General features: G+C 48.6%; 1 protein-coding gene and 1 long non-coding RNA gene across 2 annotated transcripts in view; one reads left to right on the top strand and one right to left on the bottom strand.

Annotated features, from left to right (window-relative positions):
- The window catches only part of LOC125943290 (uncharacterized), a 100,777-nt gene that overhangs the window by 2,669 nt on the left and 72,671 nt on the right, over nt 1–25,437 (bottom strand). The window lies entirely within an intron of this gene.
- The window catches only part of LOC119442521 (protein Wnt-1-like), a 54,482-nt gene that overhangs the window by 17,685 nt on the left and 11,360 nt on the right, over nt 1–25,437 (top strand). Inside the window, exons 2-3 of the mRNA XM_037707428.2 lie at nt 6,511–6,791; nt 24,084–24,352. Of these exons, the coding sequence (XP_037563356.1) occupies nt 6,511–6,791; nt 24,084–24,352 (550 nt within the window). The remainder of the gene's footprint in view (nt 1–6,510; nt 6,792–24,083; nt 24,353–25,437) is intronic.

The raw sequence follows: 25,437 nt of genomic DNA, 5'->3' as shown, positions 1-25,437 counted from the left end.
ATAGAAATTCAGGCGCCGCATCCGCGTATATACCTTTCACGGTGTCTCGCGCACCGGTCATAAAGTTTTCGTGTGTGTACACCTATATGGCTGCGTGTACGGTGAGAGTGAGACAGAGGAAGAGCGCTGGCCCCGTGACGCACGTCTGAGCTGGAGTAAGTCTGAGAACGAATGCGTCACGCGCCATGTCGTGCGGTCATGCAAAGTCGGGCTTGCGGCTTCCCCCCGTCCTGCGTGCGGCGGAACGGAAGCCCCGTGTCCAGACATCGTATATATACAACTAATATAGCTCATGATAAGCACAAGCGTGAGCATTATAAGAAAGAACACGGAGTTCGTTTTCAAGCAACTACTCGAAAGTTGACTCGTGCGTATTTCGTCTTATACGAGAGGCCACATTATTTTGGGCGCAGGTTAGGAGCAGTTATTGCCTCTTGAATGTAAATTTGAGTGTTATCTGTCAGAACGATCAACACATTACCTCACAGTGTTATCTCACAATGGCAGTGCATCACTTATACGCATACTGTATGCGTGTATACAGCATGACGGCAATGACGGTGGCATTGACGGTGGTGTGTGCGTGTGCGTGTGCGTGTGTGTGTGTGTGTGTGTGTGTGTGTGTGTGTGTGTGTGTGTGCGTGCGTGCGTGCGTGCGTGCGTGCGTGCGTGCGTGCGTGCGTGCGTGCGTGTGGTTCATTGAAAGTGGACACATCTTGAAAACTCCCCGGCTACATTTCGTTAATTACAATATGTGCCATAGTAAAGTAACTAATTACGAAGTCAATTGGTGCTTTTTTAGAATTAGTTTAATATGTGCTTCGATTCCTCGCCCTATATAGTAATGTCCGCCTCTTCGAACAATCCAGCTCAAGAACAAGAATTATGCTATCTGCCACAGGCGATGTTTTAAAATTACGGAAAGCTAAAAAATTATCACCCCGTACATTAGCTAAGACTGCCGCTAAATTTACCGAGTTCGATCAGACAGATTGAAGCAGCACTAATAATTATAATATTAAGTTTTTGTCACGTTTCCAAGCATCTATTATTCCCTTGAGGAAAATGAGTGATGGAAGCTATCGTCACTAATATTTCTTTTCTGAGTGGTGTTCGAGTATCATGGATGCCTACATGTATTTCATACTAACTGGCCCAATTCGTGTTCTTTTAATTCGAATAGCATTACCGTAAAATCCAGAGCCCCCCGAAAGATAACCCACCTGCTGACCTTTCACTGCGCACCTTTTTACTGTACACCTTTTACTGCACACTGAAAGTTACTCGATTTTCTCTCGATTTTATGTGGCTATCTCTCGGGATTTTACGATATTTGCCTACTTCAGCCGTTTTGAGCCTGCCCTTCTATCTATCTATCTATCTATCTATCTATCTATCTATCTATCTATCTATCTATCTATCTATCTATCTATCTATCTATCTATCTATCTATCTATCTATCTATCTATCTATCTATCTATCTATCTATCTATCTATCTATCTATCTATCTATCTATCTATCTAGTATAGCGCTTGTCCTCGTTTCTCTGTGTCCCTCGTGCGGCTTCGCGCTACACCACAAAACCTTCAATATACACCGTCATCCCATCGTCGTCATTCAATCGTGATTATGGCGCCCTGGTCATGCCGCCATCGTCTGTCGCTATCATGCCTCCATTGCCAGACCGTCGCGATGCCTACGCGTGGTCCTGCCACCATTGTCACTCCAGCTACGTCATCCGACTCTCGCGTGTCATCGTCTTGCAAGCCATAGTCGCCATACGGTTCGTCGTTGTATACGCCTGTGTCGTTCCATCGATATCGTTCCTTCTTCCTCATTCTATCTTCAGTGAGTTGGTGTCACGAATGCAGCCGTCGCCATGCCTTCACGCTCATGGGCGAACTTGGCAAGCGAGCGCCATGGCAAGGTGGGACAATATCGGAGTACGTGGCATATAGCCGAAGCAACGAAATTATCAGAATTACCACTACTTGTGTTAAATAAACGGGACGTCAGGGGGGGATATGGTCTGTCGCTACATTGCTCGATTGCTATTCGCCATTACCGTCGACAGTCATTGCAAGATGAGTTCTGCTATAATTTTCTTTTTCCACTCCTGTACTGATGCTGACTTGCCCTTACTTGGCTGTACTACAGTGTGCCGTACTTCAACACAGAATACTGTGTGTCCTCTGTACTGTACTATAGTACAAAGGAGGAGGAGCAGGAGGAGAGAAAGAGAAGGCAGGGATGTTAACCAGAAATGCGTCTGGTCGTATGCTGTACTATACTACTATACTGTACTGTATTCTGTGTTTTCCACGTGGTTTGAAATTTGTACACAGAAGTTGTACCGTGCGTTCCGACGGCCTGTAAAACCTGTGTTACCCACTTTTAACCTGAGATGACATGCTGGGCATGAACTCCCTGGTATTTAAATTCTATTGGCCCCCTTTTTTTTAATCAGCCTCTTTTTTTTTCCTATCATCTTTGTTCTTCGCCGTTTACTTTTTGATGACGTTTGGAATAACCAGTGCTTATACTACGCTATTCTTTTATTTCTTTTTTTTTGGGGGGGAGGGGGGAGGGGATGGGCGAGGAGGGGGCAGGGGTGAAGGGCGTACTCACTTAACGAACGCGAAGCTACCTCTGTCCCGCGTGCAGCATGTCTGGCTCTTTTACCATTTCTGGTTCTCCGAGGTTAACAAATGCTTTTCGCTCTCTGAAGTCTTCAAACACCAAAATTACCACAGGGGGACGAAGCACGTATAGCCCCACGATAGTTTCGTTCTCGTGCTCATGCTCATGCTGTGACACCGGAATTTCGGCGAGGACTGCATATCTTCGTCAGTGTGAAAGATAATTAGGAAACTCTATACTGATCTTCTACGCATTCCTCGTGTATTCCACGAGGTCCTTATATAGTTTGCATTCCTCTCTCTATCACTTTTCGAACCAGCTGTTCGAGTTTTCTTGATAAGTAATTACTGTTTCTTTACTCTTCGGCTGTTGGACGTGGAAGCGGTTGTGTGCGGTATGTGCTTCTTTCCACCGCTCAACATTGATCAAGGCTGCGTATATACAACATATTCACGAGGTGCACTGTGCGCGATTATCAGTCAGCCCGGCGACAGAGGGAGCATTTCAAGCTTAACTCGGAGCTCTTTTAGATTCGATCATTCGATTGTGGGAAAGCCTTCTCTCCTACCTAATTTAAAATGACGCAGAATGGTATAGCAGACACGACCGACCCTTATCTCGTTCAACAAGACGGATCGCTGCCGTGCTCAAGTGGATTGCACTTGCTTTGGACTGTCGTTGGAGATTGAGAAAGAGCACGCAGATCGCTCGGAAAGGCACAGCAGCCAGCGAGGATCTAGATACGACGGAAAGCCAGGATCACTATCGCGGTCTACAGCATCCGCTTGCTCGTTATGGGAGCATCAGTTCGCATCGAGGTGGAATTAAAAGGCTGCTAATTTGTTATACGGGCGCGATAGAAATCGCGCCTATCCAAACGTCACTTCATCCGTATGTACAACACACAAGCACATTCGAGAGGAAGACCCACCAGCGGCATTACACTCAAGATTTTTTTGTTGGTTCCTTTCTCTTTTTACTTCCTCGTTCGTTATTTGGATTGTGATCACCGGAATGTGCTCGCACTGGTATACAACTTCGAAAGCTCTTTGGACTGCGTGCGATAAAATCAGACAGCACAGCGTTGCCCGGGCCGCGCATCCCAAGTCACGAGAGAGAGACATAGGTATACGCAGGAACTAGCGCGCTCGCTCTGTATGGGGCAAGTGCACGGCTGCGGACGCAGAGAGTGAGCGGCTGAAGCGCGCGCATCTCGGCCGGATGAAGCCGCCACGCAAGCTGGGAGCCGTCGGGCTTCGCAATCCTCCAAAAGACAACGAAACCAAAGCGCGACATCGCGCCCCGTGTTTGCGCAGGCATGCAGAGCCACCAGACGCGAGCCTCTCCGATGCGCGTTCACGATAAGCGCTGGCCGCAGAGAAAACTCTCAGACTCGCGCGGTTCCGAGGAGGGAAGAACCGTCCATCAGGGAAGCGAAGGCCCTCGGTGCATGGCGCACTGAGTTCAGCAGCGGGGACACCTTATATAACCTGTCTCCCGTTCTTCGGGGTTTACGCGGCGGCTACTTCTTCTCATCGACCAGTTTGCTTTTGTTTCTCGCTCACGCGGTGAACCTATGGACGATGGTGCTTGAAGTTTTCCGTAACGTTAGCTCTGTGATCGCTCTTCGAGTCGCCTCGGACGGGAACGCTGCAGAGGGTAGACGCGCGTATGTGAAGAACTAGACTTCTCCTTAGACAAAGCGAGAGGCTGGACGAGGGCCGGGAGAGGCGGGGGGGGGGGGGGGGGGGGGGGGGGGGGGGGGGGGGGTCGACAGGAAGCGAGGCAGTTGCACGTCGTTGATGGAAGAGGTGGAGCTGTGGGCTGCCGATCGAAGCATGCGTCTCTTCTCCCGTAATGGCCACTCAAACAGACTAAAGGCATTTCGTATATAGGAAGCACGAAGATATGCAAGGAGCGGATAGGCAGGCGAGTAAAAGCACCAAGGTCTCGGGGATTCGGAAGTCACTTCAACGCGCGGCCGGCCAGCCTGTATAGGCTCGCAACTATGTGACGGCTTGACGTGAGTTTAGCGCAAACTTGCCGTGTACGGAGATGCCTGCTCCGAGTGTTTCCCGCGGGGATGGAGGCGTTCGATGACGCTTGTCCGGTAGTGACAAGCCGAGGTGCCGATAACATCTCCGACACGAGCGTTGTCTTGCGCGCCCGCTGCCCTTCGTTGAGCGAACCGAGTTCACGCGCTTACTTCGCTCGGGGCGCGCCTTTCCCGTGACCCGGAGGGCTCGCATGTATGCTGAGTGCACGGAACCCTTCGCGAAAACACGTGTCGCTGGGCCCCGCGGACAAGGTCTCCGAGTAAAGCGTCCCGCTGAGGGGTGAGACAAGGAACGGAACGCCGTTTGCATTTTCTCTGCTCTGTTTCCTGTTCTCGAAGGACGTGCCAAGCATTCACGGAGGCGATTGAAGCTTTGACTCGAGCTCTTCCTTTTATTTTATTTTAATGCGTTAGTATTAGGAGTGCCGAAGTGAAAAAAGTGTGTATGTTTGTGAATTGTGGGAAGCCGGTCACGTAGCAGAGGTATATATAGTGAGCTCCTGAGCAACACTTAGCAATGTGGTGAACGCGGTTTAATCATGGATCCGGTACCTCAACGATGTGCTACGTAATGCTAAACGCATTTCTGTCTAATTTACCAGCTAAATTGCCACTGAATTTTTCTTTTCACGCACACGTACGTGAGAGTACATGTGCAAAGTCGTGTACAAGCCTTTAATTTTCTCATTTTTGTGTGTGTGTATGTGTGTGTGAAGTCAGTGATGGGGATACTTTGACTCCCATATTTCGCAAATGAAAGCTATGTATCTGAATCCGTGAACAGTGCGTCATGGTAATCATGTGTTTTGGGCTGATTCCATGGCACTTCTCTCGGTTTCGAATGATGCACATAAGCTACGTTCACACGAATGCGACAGTAGCGTATCGCGTTTCTTAGCGCACCACGGTAATGCAATGCAATAGCGTTTACACATGGAGCATATCCCTTTCGTTCGAAACAATCCGGAACAAGTTTCCGCTGAGTGCGCTTCGCTAGTGAGTGGAGGATAGCACACTCTTCAGCATTCGCCTCACGTTTCATCTCTCACTCAATGCAACATGCCAGTGTTTGTGCGCATGGCGTGAGAAGACTTCCCCGTCTTAATCTACCCTCTCTCTCCTGGCGCATTAATGCGATTCACCTTCCTAGCACCTTACCACTATTTATATGGATGCGATGCGATAGAAATGCGATGCGATGAGCAACTTTCGCATTCATGTAAACGTGACTTGTCTCTTTAAGGAAAGCAAAATAAAACATATGGGCCATATCCAAAAATCCTATATCAACATATGGGGCTCCTATATAAAAAAACATGTCCCCATATGTCGTACGGGGAACGTTCTGTATGATTAAAGGAACGAATGACAAGGAGTAGGTAGGAGGAGGAGGAGGAGTGGTGCTAGCTGCAGGCGAACCTAGCCTTGCAAAAGCTGCCGGCAATTGCTCCGCCTGAGCGCCACTTATCAAGCGCGGATACGCTCTCGAGTCTGTCACGTTCCATCTGATAACATAACAGCACTTGCTGACACAGTAGATTTGATTTGACGTGGGGATACCATGTAATATCCCGTACGTTACCATATATCATATGGAGGTGTCGCCCCGTGGGATATATGAGAACATACGGGGTTTTACATGGGAACCCCATATGTTCATAAAGTATTATTGGAGATGGGGCTTATGACTTTTTCTATAGGGTTGTCAGATAAAGAACGAAAATGTCTAGTGCCCGTCCCAGATGCTATAGGCGGTGACGGCGTGCCAAGCCTACGTAACGACTTGCCGTGTTGCCACGCGCTCCGTGCGCAGGGGCCTGGCGTCGGGAGGCCCCGAGGAGCCCAACAACGCGGTGGTGGCGACGGCGCTGGGCAGCGCCGTGATGAGCGGCACGCAGCTCCAGCTGAGCGTGCCGCTGCGACGGAAGCAGCGCGGACTGGTGCGAGCCAACCCCGGTTCCCTGCAGGCCATCGCGCGCGGCATGCGCCTGGCCATCGCCGAGTGCAAGCACCAGTTCAGAAATCGGCGCTGGAACTGCCCCACGCCCGAGTACATGCGTGGCAAGTCGCTCTTCGGAAAGATCGTCCAGAGGGGTGAGTACTGCATACGCCTTCTTTTGTTCTCAAGCGACGGTGCCTACACACCAGGGTTTCAGTGTGGGCTTGTTGACTAAAATGAGTAAACGTCCTTTTGGCCGGACGAAAAAAAACACTCATTCCTCGGGCGGAAATGAGTACAATATAAAATATGTTGCTCCTGAGCAACATATGGATGCCACAATTGGGGTGATCATTTTTAATTTTACCAGAATTTTTAAAGATCGTCTGTTGCAGATAACTTAATTCTAGTCCTTGAGCTGGATTATTTAGAGAGGCGGACATTACTTGCACGAGAAATTGAAGCACATATTCCACTAAGTAAAACATTCACTAATTAACTTCGTAATTGCCTACTTTACGGCACATAGTGCAACACTTAAATGAATTTGCAAAATGACACCAGTTTGGAGATATGCGCCATCAAACTCGCTGTAAAACTGAACTCGCTGTAAAGTGTTCCATTTACTTTTTTAACAAAACGCTCTTTTATGCATTGAAGCATAAAAATTACTGGAACGCCCATGCATTTTGCCCCACACTTTCGGAAACAGTATCTCGAAACTGGTGTCATCCTGGAGATTCATTTCAAGTGGATACGTCTTGCAACCTCACCGACTACAATTCGTAAACTGCAATATGTGTCGTAAGAAAATTAATTAGGAAGTTGATTCGTGAATTTTTGTTAATTAGTTGATTATGTGTTCCGATTTCCCATGCTAGTAATGTCCGCCTCTTCGAATAATCCAGCTCATTTACAAGAATTATACTATGTGCCACAGGCGATTTTTAAAAATTTCGGAAAACGTAAAAATGATCAACTTGTATATAAGGGCGACAAGAGTTTGCTCATGAAGTTCAGGTAACGCTCGAAGAATTTCTCGACACGACGTGTGCTCAGGATTATTTGCAACATTGCTCACTATATGGTCGACACCACTGACAAACGATAAAAGAAAGATTAAAAAACACAATGGTAACTTCATATAAGTAATATGAAATATGACAGTTCAACGCACGCGCCATGTGCACTCAAATAAGTGTGCGTACAATATAGTCTGCATAATTATAGGCACTGAAAGCTGAACGCAAAATGTAAGGTGTGCAAAACAAAACGAAAAGAAAGAAGGCCGCATACTAACACTGAAACTTCAAGAGGGCACAGAAACGTGCCCGGTTACTCACCCCTTGGCTACGCCGCACGCACATGGACTTCTTCAATGTGCACCAAATCGGCGTTCACGAGTGTTTTCGCATTTCGCCCCCAAGTCGCAATTTAAGCACTGGACGAATTATCGCCGTTTTCTAATAGGTATGTTAACATGGTATAATTGCGATACCGAAACGGAAACAATGAGTGTCAGTAAGTGGCATATATTGAAGAGAAGGATGGGACCAGCAAAACGAAGAAAGCTCACGTGATGCGTACCCATACATGCACACCCGCACGCTCACACGCACGTGCGCACACACGAACGAACGCGCGCTCACACACACACACAGAATAAAAAAAGAAAGGTCGATGCCGTCGAAATGGGAGCAGCGCCTGCAGCACTCCTCGCGTATATGAGAGACGACGCAGACAGGGCAGCGACAGCAAGAGGCGCTCGTGCGTGCATGCTCGCACGCGCCGTGCGCGCATGGCGGCGCGGGAAGAAAGCTCTTAGGGACACGGTGTAAATCAGGTAGTCGCAACAGCCGCCAGTAACAACAGCAGCCCTTCAGGAGGAAACAGGCCCTCTCCTCTGTCGGCTGCGACGGCTCCCGATACGGCCGCCGTCTATCTTAATGACCGATCGCAGAGCGCACGCGCCAAGCCGCCCTGCGCCTCTCTCGCTTCCGCGGCGGCGCACTGCGCGTGGTCTTCCCCGCAGCACGCCTCGCGCTCCCGTTTCCTCGCGCTCCCGTGGAGAAAGTCCAGCCTGCCCCCGTGCACGGCTTGTTCGGACGGTGCAGCAGATGTGGCGTGGGGTTCCGTTAAACGACGTTCTCGCGTGTTCCTTAACAAGCGACTGGACAGGCTATCCGCAGGTTATACACTTACACATGTTGGCCCGTTAACGTCAGCGTTTTCAAAGACGCCTATTACACCAAACCAGGAGGTCTGAGACTAATTAGATATTTCAGTTGCGCGGTATAACTTCTCGGTCACAGTCTGGCTGTGCGACAGTCAGACTAAACTTATACAAAATCTGAAAACGGACTTCAGACAGTGTATACAGTGTCCTCGACTAAACTGACCACGGAAGTCACTTCATGTGCAACCGCATCTTCTTCAGCCTTGACTTTTTCTATTTTTTTCTAAATAAGATGTTAATTTCTTCTGTGGACGTTCTGCTGCTTCGTACACGGGGCCGGTCTGACGGTACTTCCAGACTGCCATGTGTGATTCCGAAAGCAACAGAGCGAAATAAGTACAGAAAACTTCAGGGTGCTTGAAGAGGTAAGGTAATCAAATTACTATGCAAGTTCTTTATGTCCAGGCATCGCTGTGTGCAAGTTTACTTCAAACGTGTTCAAAATTTAATTCACTGCCGTCCCGAAAATCTTCAGAACCTAGCGTATAGTGCAGTTGAGCGTGGAGACGCTTCCTCCAGTGCCTCCTTTCTCGTGCATTCCGGGGAGTCTTGAAAACAAACGGAAAAAGAGTACAACGCGCACGTAATTTCCACACAAACATTCGCGAAGTGAGAGTCGTGATACTAGCTCCTCCTATATTTTCTAGTTTTTTTTTTTTCTTGTGCTTCTTCTTCTATATATATAATTCTTTTTTTCATGTTCAAGAGGTGTATAAGGGAATACAGGCCGCTCACGATTCTGGGAAGTGCGCGCGATCTCCTCGGGACAATAAAAACCAGCATTAGCACTCTCTCTCTCCTTCTCTCTCTCTCTTCGCATACGATCATGCGAAAATAACAGCCCCCGCTACGGAACTCCAGAGGTCGCGGTCAGAGGTTGTGGACGAACATCGTCGCGGCATCTTAGCGTCCACATAAGCTTCCCGCGTTAAAGTGCGAACAGAGAAGACGACGCGAGTTCTCACAAAAACGTCACGCTTTCGAAATGGCATAGCTGACGGACCCGAATCGAAAGCAAACTTCTTCAAAACAGTGAGAACGACACGAGCGCGCTCCCACGGAAACCGGCGGCAAGACTACTCGTTTAATTCTTCATAAATGTCATCCAGGAGAGTGGAAGAAAGATTTCTCACTTCTCGCGCTTTCTCGTTTTCTCTCTCTACCTCTCGCCCCCTCTTAGAGTGCGCAGAATTTCGAGGCCAAATGTCACAGCTCTCGCGCTGCACTTTGCGTGCACAGAGTTTCATGCTGTACTTATTCTTTCTGGGGTTTTACGTTCCAAAACCAGTTCTGATTATGAGGCACGCCGTAGGGCTCCGGATTAATGTTGACCACCTGGGATTCTTTAATGTGCACTATAACGCAAGCACACTGGCGTTTTTGCATTTCGCCTCCATCGAAATGCGGCCCCCGCGGCCGGGATTCGATGTCGCGACCTTGTGCTCAGCAGTGCTCATGCTAACAGAACCCTGTCCGACCCTGCAGTCGTTCGACCATGCAGGACGAATCGGGGTCATGTACATAAAGCTTTCTTTAACTTCGCTACCACGCGTTGTTCAAAGCGCACATTCAGTCTTCCGTTATTAATTCTTCGAGGTTTCGTTGTGTAGGTTTGCTTCTCGAGCATACTGTACAGCTATCAAGTGTTTAATGTATGCATGAAATGTTCTCTGAGATAATTGGTTCATTGCTCTAATACATGCGTAAACGGCGTGGAACAAAGAAGAGGACAAAGTATAAAGGCTCATATATGCATAATTATATCGCGGTTTTGGCACATAAAAACTCAGAATTCTTTTCGAATAAAAGCACATACGTATAAACGCATACATGGTCGCAAATTTCCTATACTGTTTATTCATTTCTTTAAGACAGCAGTTACATGCACCGCAGCTGCTGTGAACATAAGAGGGTGATCTTGAGGGGCTGATATTTACCGCGGTAGCAGTCAATCTTTATATCAGTAAGCTGCGCAGTTGAACGCTATATTTCAAGTAAGAAAAAAAAACAAGAAAACGAGGAACAAATGAAGAAAAACAGGGGGTGTGGAGCACAATAATTACAGCGTAGTTTTGTTCGAAAGAAAGGCTTGCGGATCATTTTTTTTTTCAATTTACCAACAGTATTATCTTGGGTGGATCCAAATGTGAACAAAAACAAAAATGAATGAAACTAGATCGCAGCAAAAGCAAAGTCAAAGGCTAAAATACCATGATATGAATGCAACGCTTTTATCAAGTTGTTAGGTGTTGACGAAACACTGTAGTTCATTGCATCACTTGCAGAGCATAAATAATAAGGAGAAATCATCTTGAACCACTCAGAAAGGATTAGAAGGGAGTGGAGACGACTGCGGTCGGATCGTCGTGAAGCGTTCCTGGAATCACGACACTTTGTTCCGTGACTAAGTTGTAAAAAAATTCGTCCCAACAATTTTTTTTTCCTTTCCTACAGCGCCGGCGAAGTAGCCCACTGATCAGAGCAAAATAAAACTGAAATATCCGGCACAATAAAAGTCGAAGGACGACAGTGCGAAATCTTTAAGTGAAAGATGGAAAGAGGCGGCAAAAGAGGTCAGAGGTCAAACGTCGGCTCCGCTCCAGCCATCATCAAGTGGGACTTCGCTCCCAAACGCCTATCCGTCCACTCGGCCGAGGGGCGACTCGCCAACGGTCATCGCGCGCCGCACAAGGGGGCAACCTTTGTGTTGGGCCACAACCGACGACTGCAGTACGTGCCCAGATGGGAGGTCACTAAAGCATCGCTGAACGGCCGAAACGTTGGGTGAAGAAGGAGGAGAGTAGACGAGAGGGGGAGCGTTCGGAAAAAGAAAGAAAACAGTGCGCAGGGAAATGGTTCTACACGCCTGGTCTACGCCCGACATTAAATCCCCCCCGCTTCTAACCTCCCCGTCGTTTTGAGCATTGACTACTATACCCCTGCATATCGTGAGTGCGGGGCTGGGCACACCGGGGCATCGTGAACCCACGGCCATTAACGAACAGCTTTTCACTGCAAACCCCCCCCCTCCCCCCGCCCCCACGGGTTTCTTGCCGCAGCGTTGTGCGTTGAAATATGCATGCGCACAGTCGTCGCAACCACGAGAGGTCAAATCGCTGCCTAAAACGTCTTCCACCCTCGGCGACGAAGGAGAGGGGCGAAACTGCGGTGACGCTGGCAGCGCCACGCTGCGCGGACCAACGCGCGCTTAACTAGGCCTCGCACGGTCGTATTAACAGAACACGTTTGCACAATCAGACGAGTGTAGGTGTCGTCGCATTGGTGTCTTCTTTTTGTGTCATTTGGCTTGACGCAATGAGAGAGAGAGAGAGAGAGAGAGATTTATTGTAGAAAAGCTGAAAGGTCGGCCTAAATAAAAGTGCTGACTAAAGGATGGTGGTAGAAGCCATAGTCATGACCATGACTCAGCATTGGGCAAGGGAGAGGGAAGTAAAAGAGAGAGGGGGGTGTTGGTGAGGACGAGGGGGATTTATACTCTTATGTCCAACGGCCTAAATGAATGTATGCGCTTTATATAGAACAGGCTCATATAAAACGAACGAGTTAAGAAAATATAGACGAACATTTGCTGTTTAGTACGATTTGCCTCTGACAGCACTTCAGAACCTATTAATCACACGCAGCGCGCTGATTTTCTTCACTTTTATTGCGCAAGCAATATTTCGCTCATTCCTGGCACTTTGCGGTAAATAATTAGGTAGGTTAGATCACATGACATAGACATAGGTACGTACGATTTCATAACACTTGGTCGCAGATTACGTCACAATCCGTGTTTCTTTTGCTTGTGCCCCCGTCCAGTACCTGTGCAGAATCCAACAGTCGGCATGTCGTAAACTCGCGTAGAACGGTCAGAGCTCAAATCCCGGCGTCGCAGTCAAACTATCGTTGTCACCTTCGTCGTCATCTTGCTGCCGGCGTCACGCATTAGGCTCGTGACACCAGAAAAACAGCTCACCTTACAAAAACACGTCTGCCCACCTGGTAACGCTTTGCGGAAGCCCGAATGATGCTACATAGTCATCTACCTGCAAAATTCATCGTATGACATTGATTCTCACAGTACGTAAGATCCACGTAATTAAATGCGAAGCATTTCTTGGCGAACATTTGCCACTTTGACAGTATCTGTCTATCTATCTATCTATCTATCTATCTATCTATCTATCTATCTATCTATCTATCTATCTATCTATCTATCTATCTATCTAACCATCTATCTATCTATCTATCAATCTATCTATGTAGCCGCCTACGTCTTGGTGCTCTCATGGTCGTATCGTTAACTTGGTATTTACCAAAATTGGCATACTATGACAACAGTGTATGACAAAAATAAATAATAGGTCATGACATGAATGTCATGACATGCGTGTCATGTAGGTCATAAAACAGCCGCTTAAATGACAATGACCCAGCGAAAAAAAGATTAACACTCAAAAACCACTCAAATGAGCTCTGATGTGGGTACTAAGTGAGGGAAACACTAAAGAATAATGGTAGATGTCATAGTCATGACCATGACTGAGGAAAAATTGTCAATGACTCAGCGAAAAAAGATTAACACTCAAAAACCACTCAAATGAGCTCTGATGTGGGTACTAAGTGAGGGAAACACTAAAGAATAATGGTAGATGTCATAGTCATGACCATGACTGAGGAAAAATTGTCAATGACTCAGCGAAAAAAGATTAACACTCAAAAACCACTTAAATGGGTTCGCACGTGGCTACTAAGTGAGGGAAACACTAAAGGATGGTGTTAGAAGCCATAGTCATGACCATGACTCAGCAAAAATGACTGACTCAGCGGAAGAAGATTAACACTCAAAAACCAATGTAATGGGTTCGGATGTGGTACTAAGTGAAGGAAAAGGCTAAACATTGATGGTCGAAGTCATAGTCATGAGCATGAGTAAGAATTTCGCCTTAAGGTCTCTTAGGTCTAGCTAAAGGGACTTCTCAGGACTCATGACATGCGTGTCATGTCGATCATGAAACAACCGCCAAAGTCTTGGTGCTCTTATAGTCATTTCGTTAACTTGGTAGGCTCCTCGCATACTGCTTCGCATACTGCTTCGCATAACATCGATTCCCACAGGGTGTGGGATCTGCCGACTTTTTTTTTTCGTATCACAGCCCTGAAAGCCGTGTTTCTTTATTTTTATCTCTCCGATGTATCATAGCCACTTGAAAGTGTACTTTAGTGTGGCGTCAGTAATGCACGTAATGAGTAGAGGTTCGTCTTCTCTTTACAGCGAGCTTCATCAGCAGGCATTTGTGTAGTGTGGTGAAGCAATCAACAAGCGGTGGGGAAAAAGCAATTTAGGGTCGTCGAAAGGGGACTCCGTTTGAAGGCTGCATACCAACTCTCGAACACAAGAGTGAGAAGAAAAAACACACAAGAAAAGTAATAGACGTGTGCGAGCGGGAGATGAGAGTATGCTAGACACTATACAGGAGAAGTAGTTAGTGATTTAGCAGAATTGGGCCTCTCATTAATGTCTTACAAAACCCACAGGTCAACACACGAACAAGTCGCAACATCGATGGCAGTGATGCAATGACTCATCGGAGTGTTTGGCATAATGCTTTTCTTGGCCGGATAGCATAAGCGCGCAGAAAGAAGACCTTGTAAACTGTTTGCCACATGCAGGCTGGTTTGGACAGACATTGCAGAACATACTAAATCTAGTTTTAAAAAAAACGTAGCTAAACGGAAGCGAGAGTTTTCTATTTGTGAGGACGTAATGGGGGAAATTCTTAGAAGAACAATCGGGCAGTGCTCCTCACATCAAAATGTATCAAAGGCCACTGTCGATCAAACGTAAGTAAATATATTATGCGCACAAAGCATACACGGGTCATTATGCAGTACGACTCGCGCATGGGGCCCATCAAAATATTTGTGTTCTTCCCTTAGTTATCTACCTGAGAAAATTGCGGGTGTTGAAATATAGCTGCCATGCATCACAAGAAGTCATTCGATAATTCGCCGCTGAATTGACCGATGGTGTAATTAGGTACGTGAAACAGGCTAGCTGAGCACATCAGCTGATATGATACGTCCGAATTTGACGTATTCTAAGACAATGGTTATCGAGTTTACCAAGTCGTCTCATTTTACTGCTCAAAAGTTAAGTTATACCAGCAGGTGACCTTCTTGCATTAAAGAAAAAGCAATGAAGAAACATCCAGGGAACGTAAACTAGCGCAAAAAAAGAAGAAGAAGAAGAAGTACTAGAAGTTGCGGTGAGTAAAAGTTTGGTTTATGTCCCGTCCGGAGGTCCCGAGGCCACCGCGCGCTCGTTGGCTGCCGGAGGTGAGAAAGCAGCAGTTCCGCGTCCAAACAACCACAGCCAGCCACGCGCTGACCACGCAAAAGGACTTCGTACGCACACGCGCGCCCCTCCAAACGGAACGACCCCGTTGCTCCGCGGAACCAACACACACACACAGCGCCCACGCGGTTCCCGGTCAGCGGGGTGGCGCTCCTCCGGAGAGCTCGGGCACACGCGAATGTTCCGCAGGCCGGATACAACACCAAGAAGCGAGGATAGAAGCTTCTTCTTCGAGCGCGGGGGCGAGAAGACGAAAGAACAGAGAAGTTTGCGGCTGATCGTAAAACTAGGGGGGAGTTGTCATTATTAGGGCCATTAAAAAGGCACCTGGACCGCTCTGAGGGGGGGCCCATACGGCCGTCAGCGCGCGCGCTCGAGAGAGAGGAGCCTCTTCCCTGCCGAGCGCTAACGCGACGCACTGCGGGCGGGTGGACCACGACTGTGGCCGTTGTTGACTGCGCCGCGCGCCAAGGTTGGAAGAGAGTCCGCGAGACGGGGCCTGGTGTTTTCGCTTTTTCTCTCTTCTGTGGCCTGTCCGGTCCTTTCTTTTCTTTCTTCTGGATCGTGAAGAGACGGAGAGAAAATAAAAACAAAACCTGAGGCTTTCCGTGTGCTGTGTGCAGATTCGTGTGCTGAGACTTTTTTTGTATGATCTCCGGTCTTCTGTGGGCCTCCTGATTAATGATTTCACCACAAGCGCTGGAGTTAACTCCGAGGGTTCGAATCTCGCTCCACTTTTGCGCAACTAGCGCCAGCACGTGCGTACAGTCGACACATATCTCGCATAGTCGGTCCGCGGGGTTCTATGAACTCTGCATGCAGACGAGCGATGGTCTATGACCGGTACGGTGAGGAAGGTCGGTGCCTCAGGAATGAGGAACCCTTCCTGTCAATATACACCTACCTCCATATACGCTAGTGTACAGGAGGGTTGCGGGCTTTTCGCCACGGCATTCATTGTTGGTCTGGCACGTACGCAGTTTCCCCAGCGTTCTATAGGCTGCTTGTCAGCTAGTGCGCGTTGATTGCGAAGCCCTTTAGGTTACGGCCGAAAAAAAGAGGAAGAGGCGTAGAGTACCTTGCAAGTCGACTTTCAGTACTGTTTAGGGAGACAGCTGCCTCTGTCCCGTAGAAAACAGAGGGCCTATTCACTCTCTGAAGCGCCGTGGGATGTCAGCTGCCGTCAATAGAGCTGGCTTGTTGCTTCCTGATGCATTGTTTCCTTCAACGCAGCCTCATCGGAATGAGAGGATGACGCCTCGCACTTCGGCGAAGCATTTACCAGCTGTATTTCGCGTTTTTCTTGCGGTGTTTCTGTCGTTATATTGCTCAGTGTCTGAGCCCGTGTTGCGGACCGATAACTGGTGGCGATACCTTCACCCTCTCGCCTTAAAGAAATGCTCATGCTACCCAACATTTAGTACGCCGGCCTTTTTGGACGAGTCATTTTGCAGGAGTCGACAACAATATGGCCTGGTCGGACAGTGCAAAAGCTGTGCAGATGCTCCAAAACCCATTATATTCTTTAAAGCAATGCCTTCAAACATAGCAAGCAGGCATAAAAAACGCTTTTTTCTCTGTTCTCAAATACATATTGATGGAGGAAATTAGAGGCAGGACTAAAACAGTACAACTGCATTGTACTCGTTATAACGAACTCGTGCTCCCAGAACGTAGAGTTCGACAACGACAGGAGTGATCACCTAATTATATGCAAAACTCAGCAGTGCTCATCAAAGGAAACAACACGTGGCATTGAATGCGCAACAGCGTCATAAGAGGCAATACGTCCTTCAATGTATGTATGTCTATTAGTATGCTCACTATTCGCTGTACTGGCGCACGACTTTATCCCCAAGCTTTCCCATGCGAGCACGTGCAGAGCCACCAAGGTAAATTGACTTGCCTCCGTTGCCCGTATGCTACAATGGACCTGCGGCACGCAATGCCTTCCCAATTATACACTACCTTGCGGAAGAATTTGAGAGCCGTCCTCTCTGTCTGTAAACGCTGTCGTTTTCTAAAGGTAACTTTTTCGGGGTGCTATCTATGTGGTCGATTCGTATGCATGAAAATGGTTGTACCAACGCGTGCAATGCTTCACGGCCATGTTAATTTGACGTCACTGGGTACAACATTGAGAAACTCTGCGTGTAACAGCCCAAGATGGTGGCGCCCATGAACCCAAAATAGAATGGTCTTATCCAATAGGGCAATATCACTGAGAACATCAACTCTGGAATTAAAGCCCAAGAATTTCTCATGCTTCGGCTTTGTACAAACCTAACACACTAATCTCCTTCTGAATGCAAGGCAACACAGTATGAAACACATACTTGTGGGGTAATCAGTAGACAAGCAGTGCGTGCATGCGCGCGCGCGCGCGCGTGTGTGTGTGTGTGTGTGTGTGTGTGTGTGTGTGTGTGTGTGTGCGTGCGTGCGTGCGTGCGTGCGTGTGTGTGTGTGTGTGTGTGTGTGTGTGTGTGTGTGTGTGTGTGGTGTGTGTGTGTGTGTGTGTGTGTGTGTGTGTGTGTGTGTGTGTGTGTGTGTGTGGGTGTGTGTGTGTGTGTGTGTGTGTGTGTGTGTGTGTGTGTGTGTGTGTGTGTGTGTGTGTGTGTGTGTGTGTGTGTGTGTGTGTGTGTGTGTGTGTGTGTGTGTGTGTGTGTGTGTGTGTGTGTGTGTGTGTGTGTGTGTGTGTGTGTGTGTGTGTGTGTGTGTGTGATTTAATTTCCCATCTCTTCCCTTCGAGTAACTTCTCGCTTTCCCTGCAGTAGGCACCTTTGCCTTTATTGTACGTGGCATACATCTCCACATCTCTCTCTCCAAGCTGAGATCCCGCTTGCTGTACAGTATCCCGCTTGCTGTACACAACTTCGAACGAATCAATGTCTTCGAGTTATGTGCAAGAGGAGAGATCTTTCAAGCATCCTCACTAAGCGGCACGTGACTGTGCTTTTCCTGCACATCTACGCTTTCCGCGTTGTACAATTTGTACGCACCTTTGGACACTGCATGCCCTCTCTTTTCCCCTGTTGCGCACAGACGATATGAATGAATAGGGAAGAAGGCAGGAGAGCGTGACGACCCTTCCCGCCACTCGGACACAAATAGCGCGGTGTTGCGGCGGCTGCGCGAGTTTAGGCCTAAAAGCGCTCGGAAACGGCGCTCTTCTCCCAGGTGGCGCTGCTCGGACGTGGACCGGTTTAAAGAGCGGCCGATCGCCGCCGCTACAGCTTAATTGCCGAGCGGCCCCCCAGGTGGACGGAGTGGTGTTCGGGGACGACACCTCGGAGAGGGCGCCACTTCGGGGCGGGCTCACTTCTCGCGCACGATGCGGATAATATACGGCGCTCCCGGCGCGCGCGTTCCTCGCACGCATCGCAGGCACCGATGCGCTGTGTAATTAAGCGGTCAGACTTGTGTGCTGAGAAGTGGGCGCGGGTGTACGGGAGGGGGGAGGGGGGGAGGAGAAGGGGGGGGGGGGCAGTCTGTTTAGACCAGCGCGGGCACCACTCTCTTCTTTTGCTCTCGCGCCTCTTCATCCTCACGCGAGCAAGCGTGGTGGCACTGCCGCTGGCCGGGCCTCGTTAATGTTACGCACGAACTCTCCGCCAGAGGGCGCTTCGTGTAGAGGTGTTTCCGGGACGACGACACCACGTGGCGGTATACCGTGAACTAACAGCACGTGGCGATATACGCTGCGCACGTTCGTTCAGCCTTTCTCGTGGTATCTCACCTCACCTCGGACGTTAAACTGCGCGTGAGACGCTCTAACGAGCCGGCGCGGACGACGGTGATGAAGAAGATAATTACGGAGGCGATGCTGATGATGATGATGATGACCTTCTGTTACGAAACTGCTGCGTGGAAGAGCTGGAGTGCCATAAATTTCCGCGCTCGTAGGCGCGGTGTACTGGTACTTAAGTATTTATGGCTCTCCTGTGCACGCTATAACGAAAGTATGAGACAAACTAAACCGTGCGGTTAAAGGTAGCTCAGGTGCGTATAATGGGTCTCCTATTGCATATCCATCAGTCCGAACGAAGCTGTACGTGCAGAGGACGAAAGTTATCATCAATCTGCAGAGTTTCGGAATATCAGTGATGCAGTAGCATGCATGTAAGGCTGCTCGCGGTCGGCTTGATCACACGCTGAATGGGCAGTGTAATTTTGGTAAAGACCGTGCGCACTACCCTCGTAACGTTTAGTTTCTTCTTCTGCTTCTTCTCCTCCTCTTCTGCTGCTGACGCTTAGAGAACGGGGCGACAAGAAAGCCCTGCAATCGGTGCCGTTTTTTTTTTTTTAATACAGAGGCGTAGCCAGGGTTGGTACGTATACGGTGGCTGCCCGAAGATAAATTTAAGAGTACACCTTGAAAATCAAGTAGTAATCATGGCGAGAATATACATTGTAAAAAAATGCTCTATTAAGGATAGAAATTATGTCGAAAACTCACTTGACACACCCCTAACATTGGCGGTATTTTTTTCTATTTTTTTTTCTTCCAATAGGCCTATCTACGACAAAAACACGCTGAACACTTAAATTGTTCATGGGTGTCCGAAGGGCACATTTGCACAAATTGTGCCTTGCAAACGTGGTAGCATGTATGGGCGAACTCTTGGTGGCGCAGCAACAGTGATAGCAGTTTTACTGCACTCGTTCTGTACACCAGCTTTTTTTTTTTTCGTGTTACGGTAAAGGGGAAACTAAAGAAAGAAATTATTTGGGCTGTGTTAACATATACCCTGCCACAATACCAAAAAAAGCCACTCTTGCCCTGACAACAGGCTTGGTATACGCCAGAAAATACGCAATAACGAGAGACCGGTGGCGACGCCACCTTGAAGTTTCCGCACTAGTGCGCAGTGACGTCATGGATTTTGAGGGCGTCTTCTAGGGCCTATGGTTAATTGTTTATTGACAGAAAAATAGACTGTATACATTGTGTTCTAAAAGATTCAGATGTTAAGCATGGCAAGTTTTGGGAACCCTTAACTGGGCAAACGCGGCCCAAATACAAAAAAAATACTTTGAAATCCGTGACGTAACACCGACGTACCGGCGCTGACGTTCCTGCGCAAAATATAAAAAAGAAAGAATAAAAAAAGTCACAGGCCTGCGCGGCACATGCAGCACAGTCACAGCGTAAGCTGGTGGAGCTGCTTAAGAGTAGCAATTTCGGCACCACGCACAACAGGGTCTTCGCGGCAAAGTCTTTTCGCCTCGATTTGACGAGAGCGATCTCAACTGTCCGCCCGGCGTCGACGGCGAGCTGCAGTTTGTAATGCTCTCTGCACAGCAGTCTGCTGAACCCGATGATGCTTGGATGTAGCCGCGCACGTAGCTCTACGATCCGCTTCTTCAGCAGCGGTTCGTACCTTGCGAGGAGACGCCATAACGTGTACCGAAGACTTACCGAGAATACGTGTCGCACATCTCACATCGAGATCGCGTTTATTGCGAACCTCGTCTGAATTGCATCTCGTCGTCTGCGCCTGTGCACGCGGCTTTTGCAGGTGCCTTAATTAGATGGCGCCACCATACTGCCGGAGACTCGGGTCGTCTGCGCCTGCGCGCCTGCCTAGGGCGCGTTTATAGGGTCTTTTTCTGACGCAGACAGCAAGCGCTTGCGTGGCTCAGTGGTAAAGTATCCGGCTGCCACGCAGCGGGCCTAGGCCGGGTTCGATCCCGGCGGAGCCTGGGTTCTTTTTTCGCATTTCAAGCGATAGCGGTTACGCGGCGGCGGCGTACAACAACGCGAACCGAAACGGCTATTAGAATGAACCCATAACAGCTTACGCTGTAAAAATTCTGACCTTCACTTTCTATTCCATAATAATCCATATTATGGCGCGAAATCAACGAAAATATAGTTTTTAGGGAATGTGTTGCATTTTTAGACTGATTTATTCTTTTTCTTTATTGTCCTTTCTAGGAAAAGTTTAATGTTGTATACAAGCACACATAGGAGCAATCAATACTATATTGGAAGATGTGGCGTAGATAAACACACATTTATGCAAAGCACTCATGCAATCACGACCGCTCCGACGATTGCCACGGGTGCGCTCTTATCTAGGACGTCTGGCGAAGTTCGTGTGTGCTGTGCCGCTTGTCGCTATCGGTTGTTATTATTATTATGTGAATATGTGTCCCTTATTCTAGCCACAACGCTGTATTACAATATCATGAATACGATAAAATAGTTTATTCTTATTTGTTTCCATAAACAGCACCAGAGTGATTATTTCAATGATAACTTAAAATCACTAAACAAACTAGCAAATACATCAACAGAGGCAAGTCTGCCAACAGCGTTACAAGATCTCGAGCTGTTGACCTCATCAACAAGAACTACCACTCGCGTCGCAAGGTTAGTAGGACAGCACTTACAATACAATACAATACAATACAATACAATACAATACAATACAATACAATACAATACAATTTTATGTCCATCAATACATTAAGATGGAAGAGGTGGAACAAGAAATAAAGAAGGGGGTGCGTTCTACAAGAAGCAGCCAGAAATTAGGTACCTATGTTGCATTATTCCTTATTCCTTGTGTAGCTCTTTCATATGCCCGCTGGAAATATGGCAGCAGACTTTTCCTATCCGCTCGCGTACAGGTATATATACGACCAGACCTGGCATAACGCGTACGTTGCACAGGCTACCGTACATGCCCCTCTCCCACGCATGCGCGGACCGTGTGTGGGGGAGAGTGAAGAGCTTGCCCACTGTGTGCGCGCACAGAGGTGCCCCCGGGTGACAACACGGGCATTTTATTGCCCCCAGGCTTTAACAGCGGCGGCGCCTCGACCGGATGACTGCGGCGTGTCGCGAGAGTACAGGCAGGCCCGTGCACCGGAGCGCGCTTTTTCCGTCCTCGAGTCGGCGTCAGAGCATGGCGCTGCTCGGCCGTACTACGCACGGTGTTTGTGCCTCCGAAGGGTGGTTAGACGAAGTTCGGGGAGGGGGGGGGGGGGGGGGGGGTGTTGGAAGTACGGACAGCCCACCAGTCGCGAAGCACACCGCACTCGCACGGTCCGCCCCAAAAGCACACACACACCAGTGCGCGCACGGGGGGGTCACCCCGCCCACAGCGCAAACTCGCCGCTTCCTGCGCGCACACCGTGGGTCTTGCTCGCTTGCCAGACACGGACCCTCTCCTTTTTCTTTCTTGTGTTTTTGCTTTTTTGCGAGATCCCGTTCGTGCCGAAAGCCTGGTCGAGGCGGCGACGGTGGGCGCACATCGGCTTCTGCCCGTTAGCGCGCACTCCTCCCCCCTCTCGATTCCTCTTTTGTCTGAGCTCACTTGTGCGCTTTCCGAGGACAGTTGCGTGAGGCTGTGTGCCTGCACGTGCTATACGTGTACACACGTTTACTCACGCTCGCAGGTCGTGCCTCCGCGTTCTTGAGCGTTTACTCTGTTCCCCGTTTTATTTCGTTTTTCGCCGGCGAGCAGGATGTGAATCGTGGTCTTGCGCAGCGGGTGTGCATGCGAGCTATAGCCTTGGCGCTCCAGGTTACCATTTATGTATTTGTGCCAGACGTGTTGGTTTTACTCCGCAGTTCGCGACGAGCAACATCGATGGTGTTACGGTGTGGCGTCATTTATGAATGCTGTGGGTAGCTGATGCGGCCCAGATGTCTATTTCTGCCCCTGGCAGAACATCTGAAATGATGATGATGATGATTTGAGTTTATTGGCGCAAGGGCCAGATGTGGCCAAAGAGCGTCATTGATCAAAAGCCAGGGAAATGGTCCAAAGACAGGGGGGGGGGGGGGGGGGATGAAAAAATAAAGGAAGAAGAGCTTCACGTAAGCCCAGTATTGGACCCTAAGCTTGAACAGACCAAGCGGAATTAATGCTGTAGGTATATTTGTACGCAGCGGCTGCTGATATAGGGACTTTCGAACTGCATTCGTGGTACAACTGTCATGGTGCCGTATATAATAGCACCTCGGCAATGATCATCGCCAGTCGTCGTTGATCATCGTTGACCACAAATGTATAAAAAAATTACACAAAGGAAGGCGATTCAGCCGTTACAACGGGGAGCACAGCGTTCTGAAATCTGTCTCCCCATATATCCTACACAAATGGCATCCTGAGGTGCACTCTTCGAAATGCAAAAACTGTGAAGGCATAGCGACCCTAAATCACATGCTCTGGGCTTGCCCAGCGCTAAACGGTCTACATGGGAACAAAGAGTTATGGGAATCCTCCCTTCATAGCCAGGAAGAACATGACCAAAAACAAGCCATCTGTCAAGCCCAGGCCGCCGCCGGAAGCCAACTGATTCCGGCCGACGTCTAGGGGGGAGGTAGACGGTGAAAGGGGGAGCTGAGTCTCACCCCGATCACCCATACTCTCTGACGGGTGCAAATAAAGTGCTTTCTCTCTCTCTCTCTCTCTCTCTCTCTCTCTCTCTCTCTCCCCAACGAGATGCACCACCAGGACATCCTGTTATTTTTTTTATTTATTCTCTGTTATGACATAACTATAATAGCTTGTACGTTATCGACAGTACCACTTCAAGTACACAGATTCCCTTGTGTCGTATAGGTAAAACAAGGTCGCTATATAGAAGCAGCGCACCAAGACACAGCAGCGACCTTGTACCTGTTGTGTACGGGACAAAGCATGCACCAATGGTCAGTGAAGTTAAACGAAACCGCGACACGAAGTGAAACACAGAATGCAATAGTAGAACAGCTAGTGTACAGCTACGATAGCATGACGATGATGATTATTATGCAGTACTCTATGTTTGCAGCTGCGAAGTGTTCACAACTGTTATGTGGGGAGACCAATGATCTCTTTTGTCTTCGTTCAGGCTGCCGCGAGACGGCGTTCGTGTACGCCGTGACGAGCGCGGGCGTGGCGCACGCTGTATCGCGGGCCTGCAGCGAAGGCGCCATCGACACCTGCACCTGCGACTACCGACAGCGGGGTCCCCCCTCGGGTCTCGACTGGCAGTGGGGCGGCTGCTCGGACAACGTCCATTTCGGCTACAAGTTCGCGCGAGCCTTCGTCGACGCCGCCGAGAGGGGACGGGACCTGCGATTCGTCATCAACCTGCATAACAACGAGGCCGGGAGGCTGGTACGTTTCACTGCCGCGTGACCATGCATGCAGGCATCGATTGTGCAGAACGCATGTCGTGTCCTCTTTTTTTTTTTCGTTTTTTTTCCCAAGTGATGCCACAGTAGCAAAGCTACGTTTGCAGTCATCTTTGATGTTCAATTATTCAAAAATGTAAGACCCTTGTCATTAAAGGTCAGGTCGTGAGGGCCGACCGAGGGGCAAAGGTAAAACCTGACCTGGCGCCGATGATGTAGTGATTTTATCGCCCGTGCAAAAAAAAAAAAAGGGGGGGGGGGGGGTTCACGTGCCGAAACCATGATCTGATTATGAGGCATGCCGTAGACTCCGGAAATTTGGACCACCTGGGGTTCTTTAACGTGCACCTAAATCTAAGTACACGGGTGTTTTCGCATTTCGCCCCCATCGAAATGCGGCTGCCGTGGCCGGGATTCGATCGCGCGACCTCGTGCTCAGCAGCCCAACACCATAGCCACTGAGCAACCACGGCGGGTTTGTCGCCCGTGCAACATTTACCATATTGTACGTGACAAAGTCCGTGATGCCCTCAAATTCGTTGCTTCAACTGAAGTAAATATGCTGGAATAAAGCTATATATACAGGCGATGCAATGTTGAGATAAATCTCAGCGGACGAACTTTTCCATTGATATTTTGGGGTAGTTGTTTTATATATAGTATATTGAAGCACGGTTATACTAGAACTAAGCTTCGGTGACCGCGCGAATTAGTCGCATGCTGGAGAGTGCCGCTCGACTGACCGACCTAACTTAGCGCCTATCATGTATCTAACAGAAATGTAAGCTATTTCAAGTTGCGTAAAAGAATACTTGGCGCTAAAAGTTAGTGAATCTTGACAGTTAGGCTTAGTTAAGCCTACTGCTAAGCCTAAGTGTCTCTTTTTGAGATTTGCTTGATGTATAACTGTTCCACAAAAGCTGCTCAAGATTAGTAGCTGGCCATACCAATCGATAAATGTCCCGGTGTCTTAGAATAGTCAATTTTGACCAATTATAAATTGCGTCAGCCTGCACTGAAATTTCAGTACAAGGGTGTTCTGCATTCCACCCCCTTCTGAAAGTTTGA

This window comes from Dermacentor silvarum, chromosome 2 (assembly GCF_013339745.2).
Source record: "Dermacentor silvarum isolate Dsil-2018 chromosome 2, BIME_Dsil_1.4, whole genome shotgun sequence".
NCBI lineage: Eukaryota > Metazoa > Arthropoda > Arachnida > Ixodida > Ixodidae > Dermacentor > Dermacentor silvarum.
The sequence above is the reverse complement of the archived record's forward strand: the minus strand, read 5'-3'. Positions and strand labels throughout refer to the sequence as shown.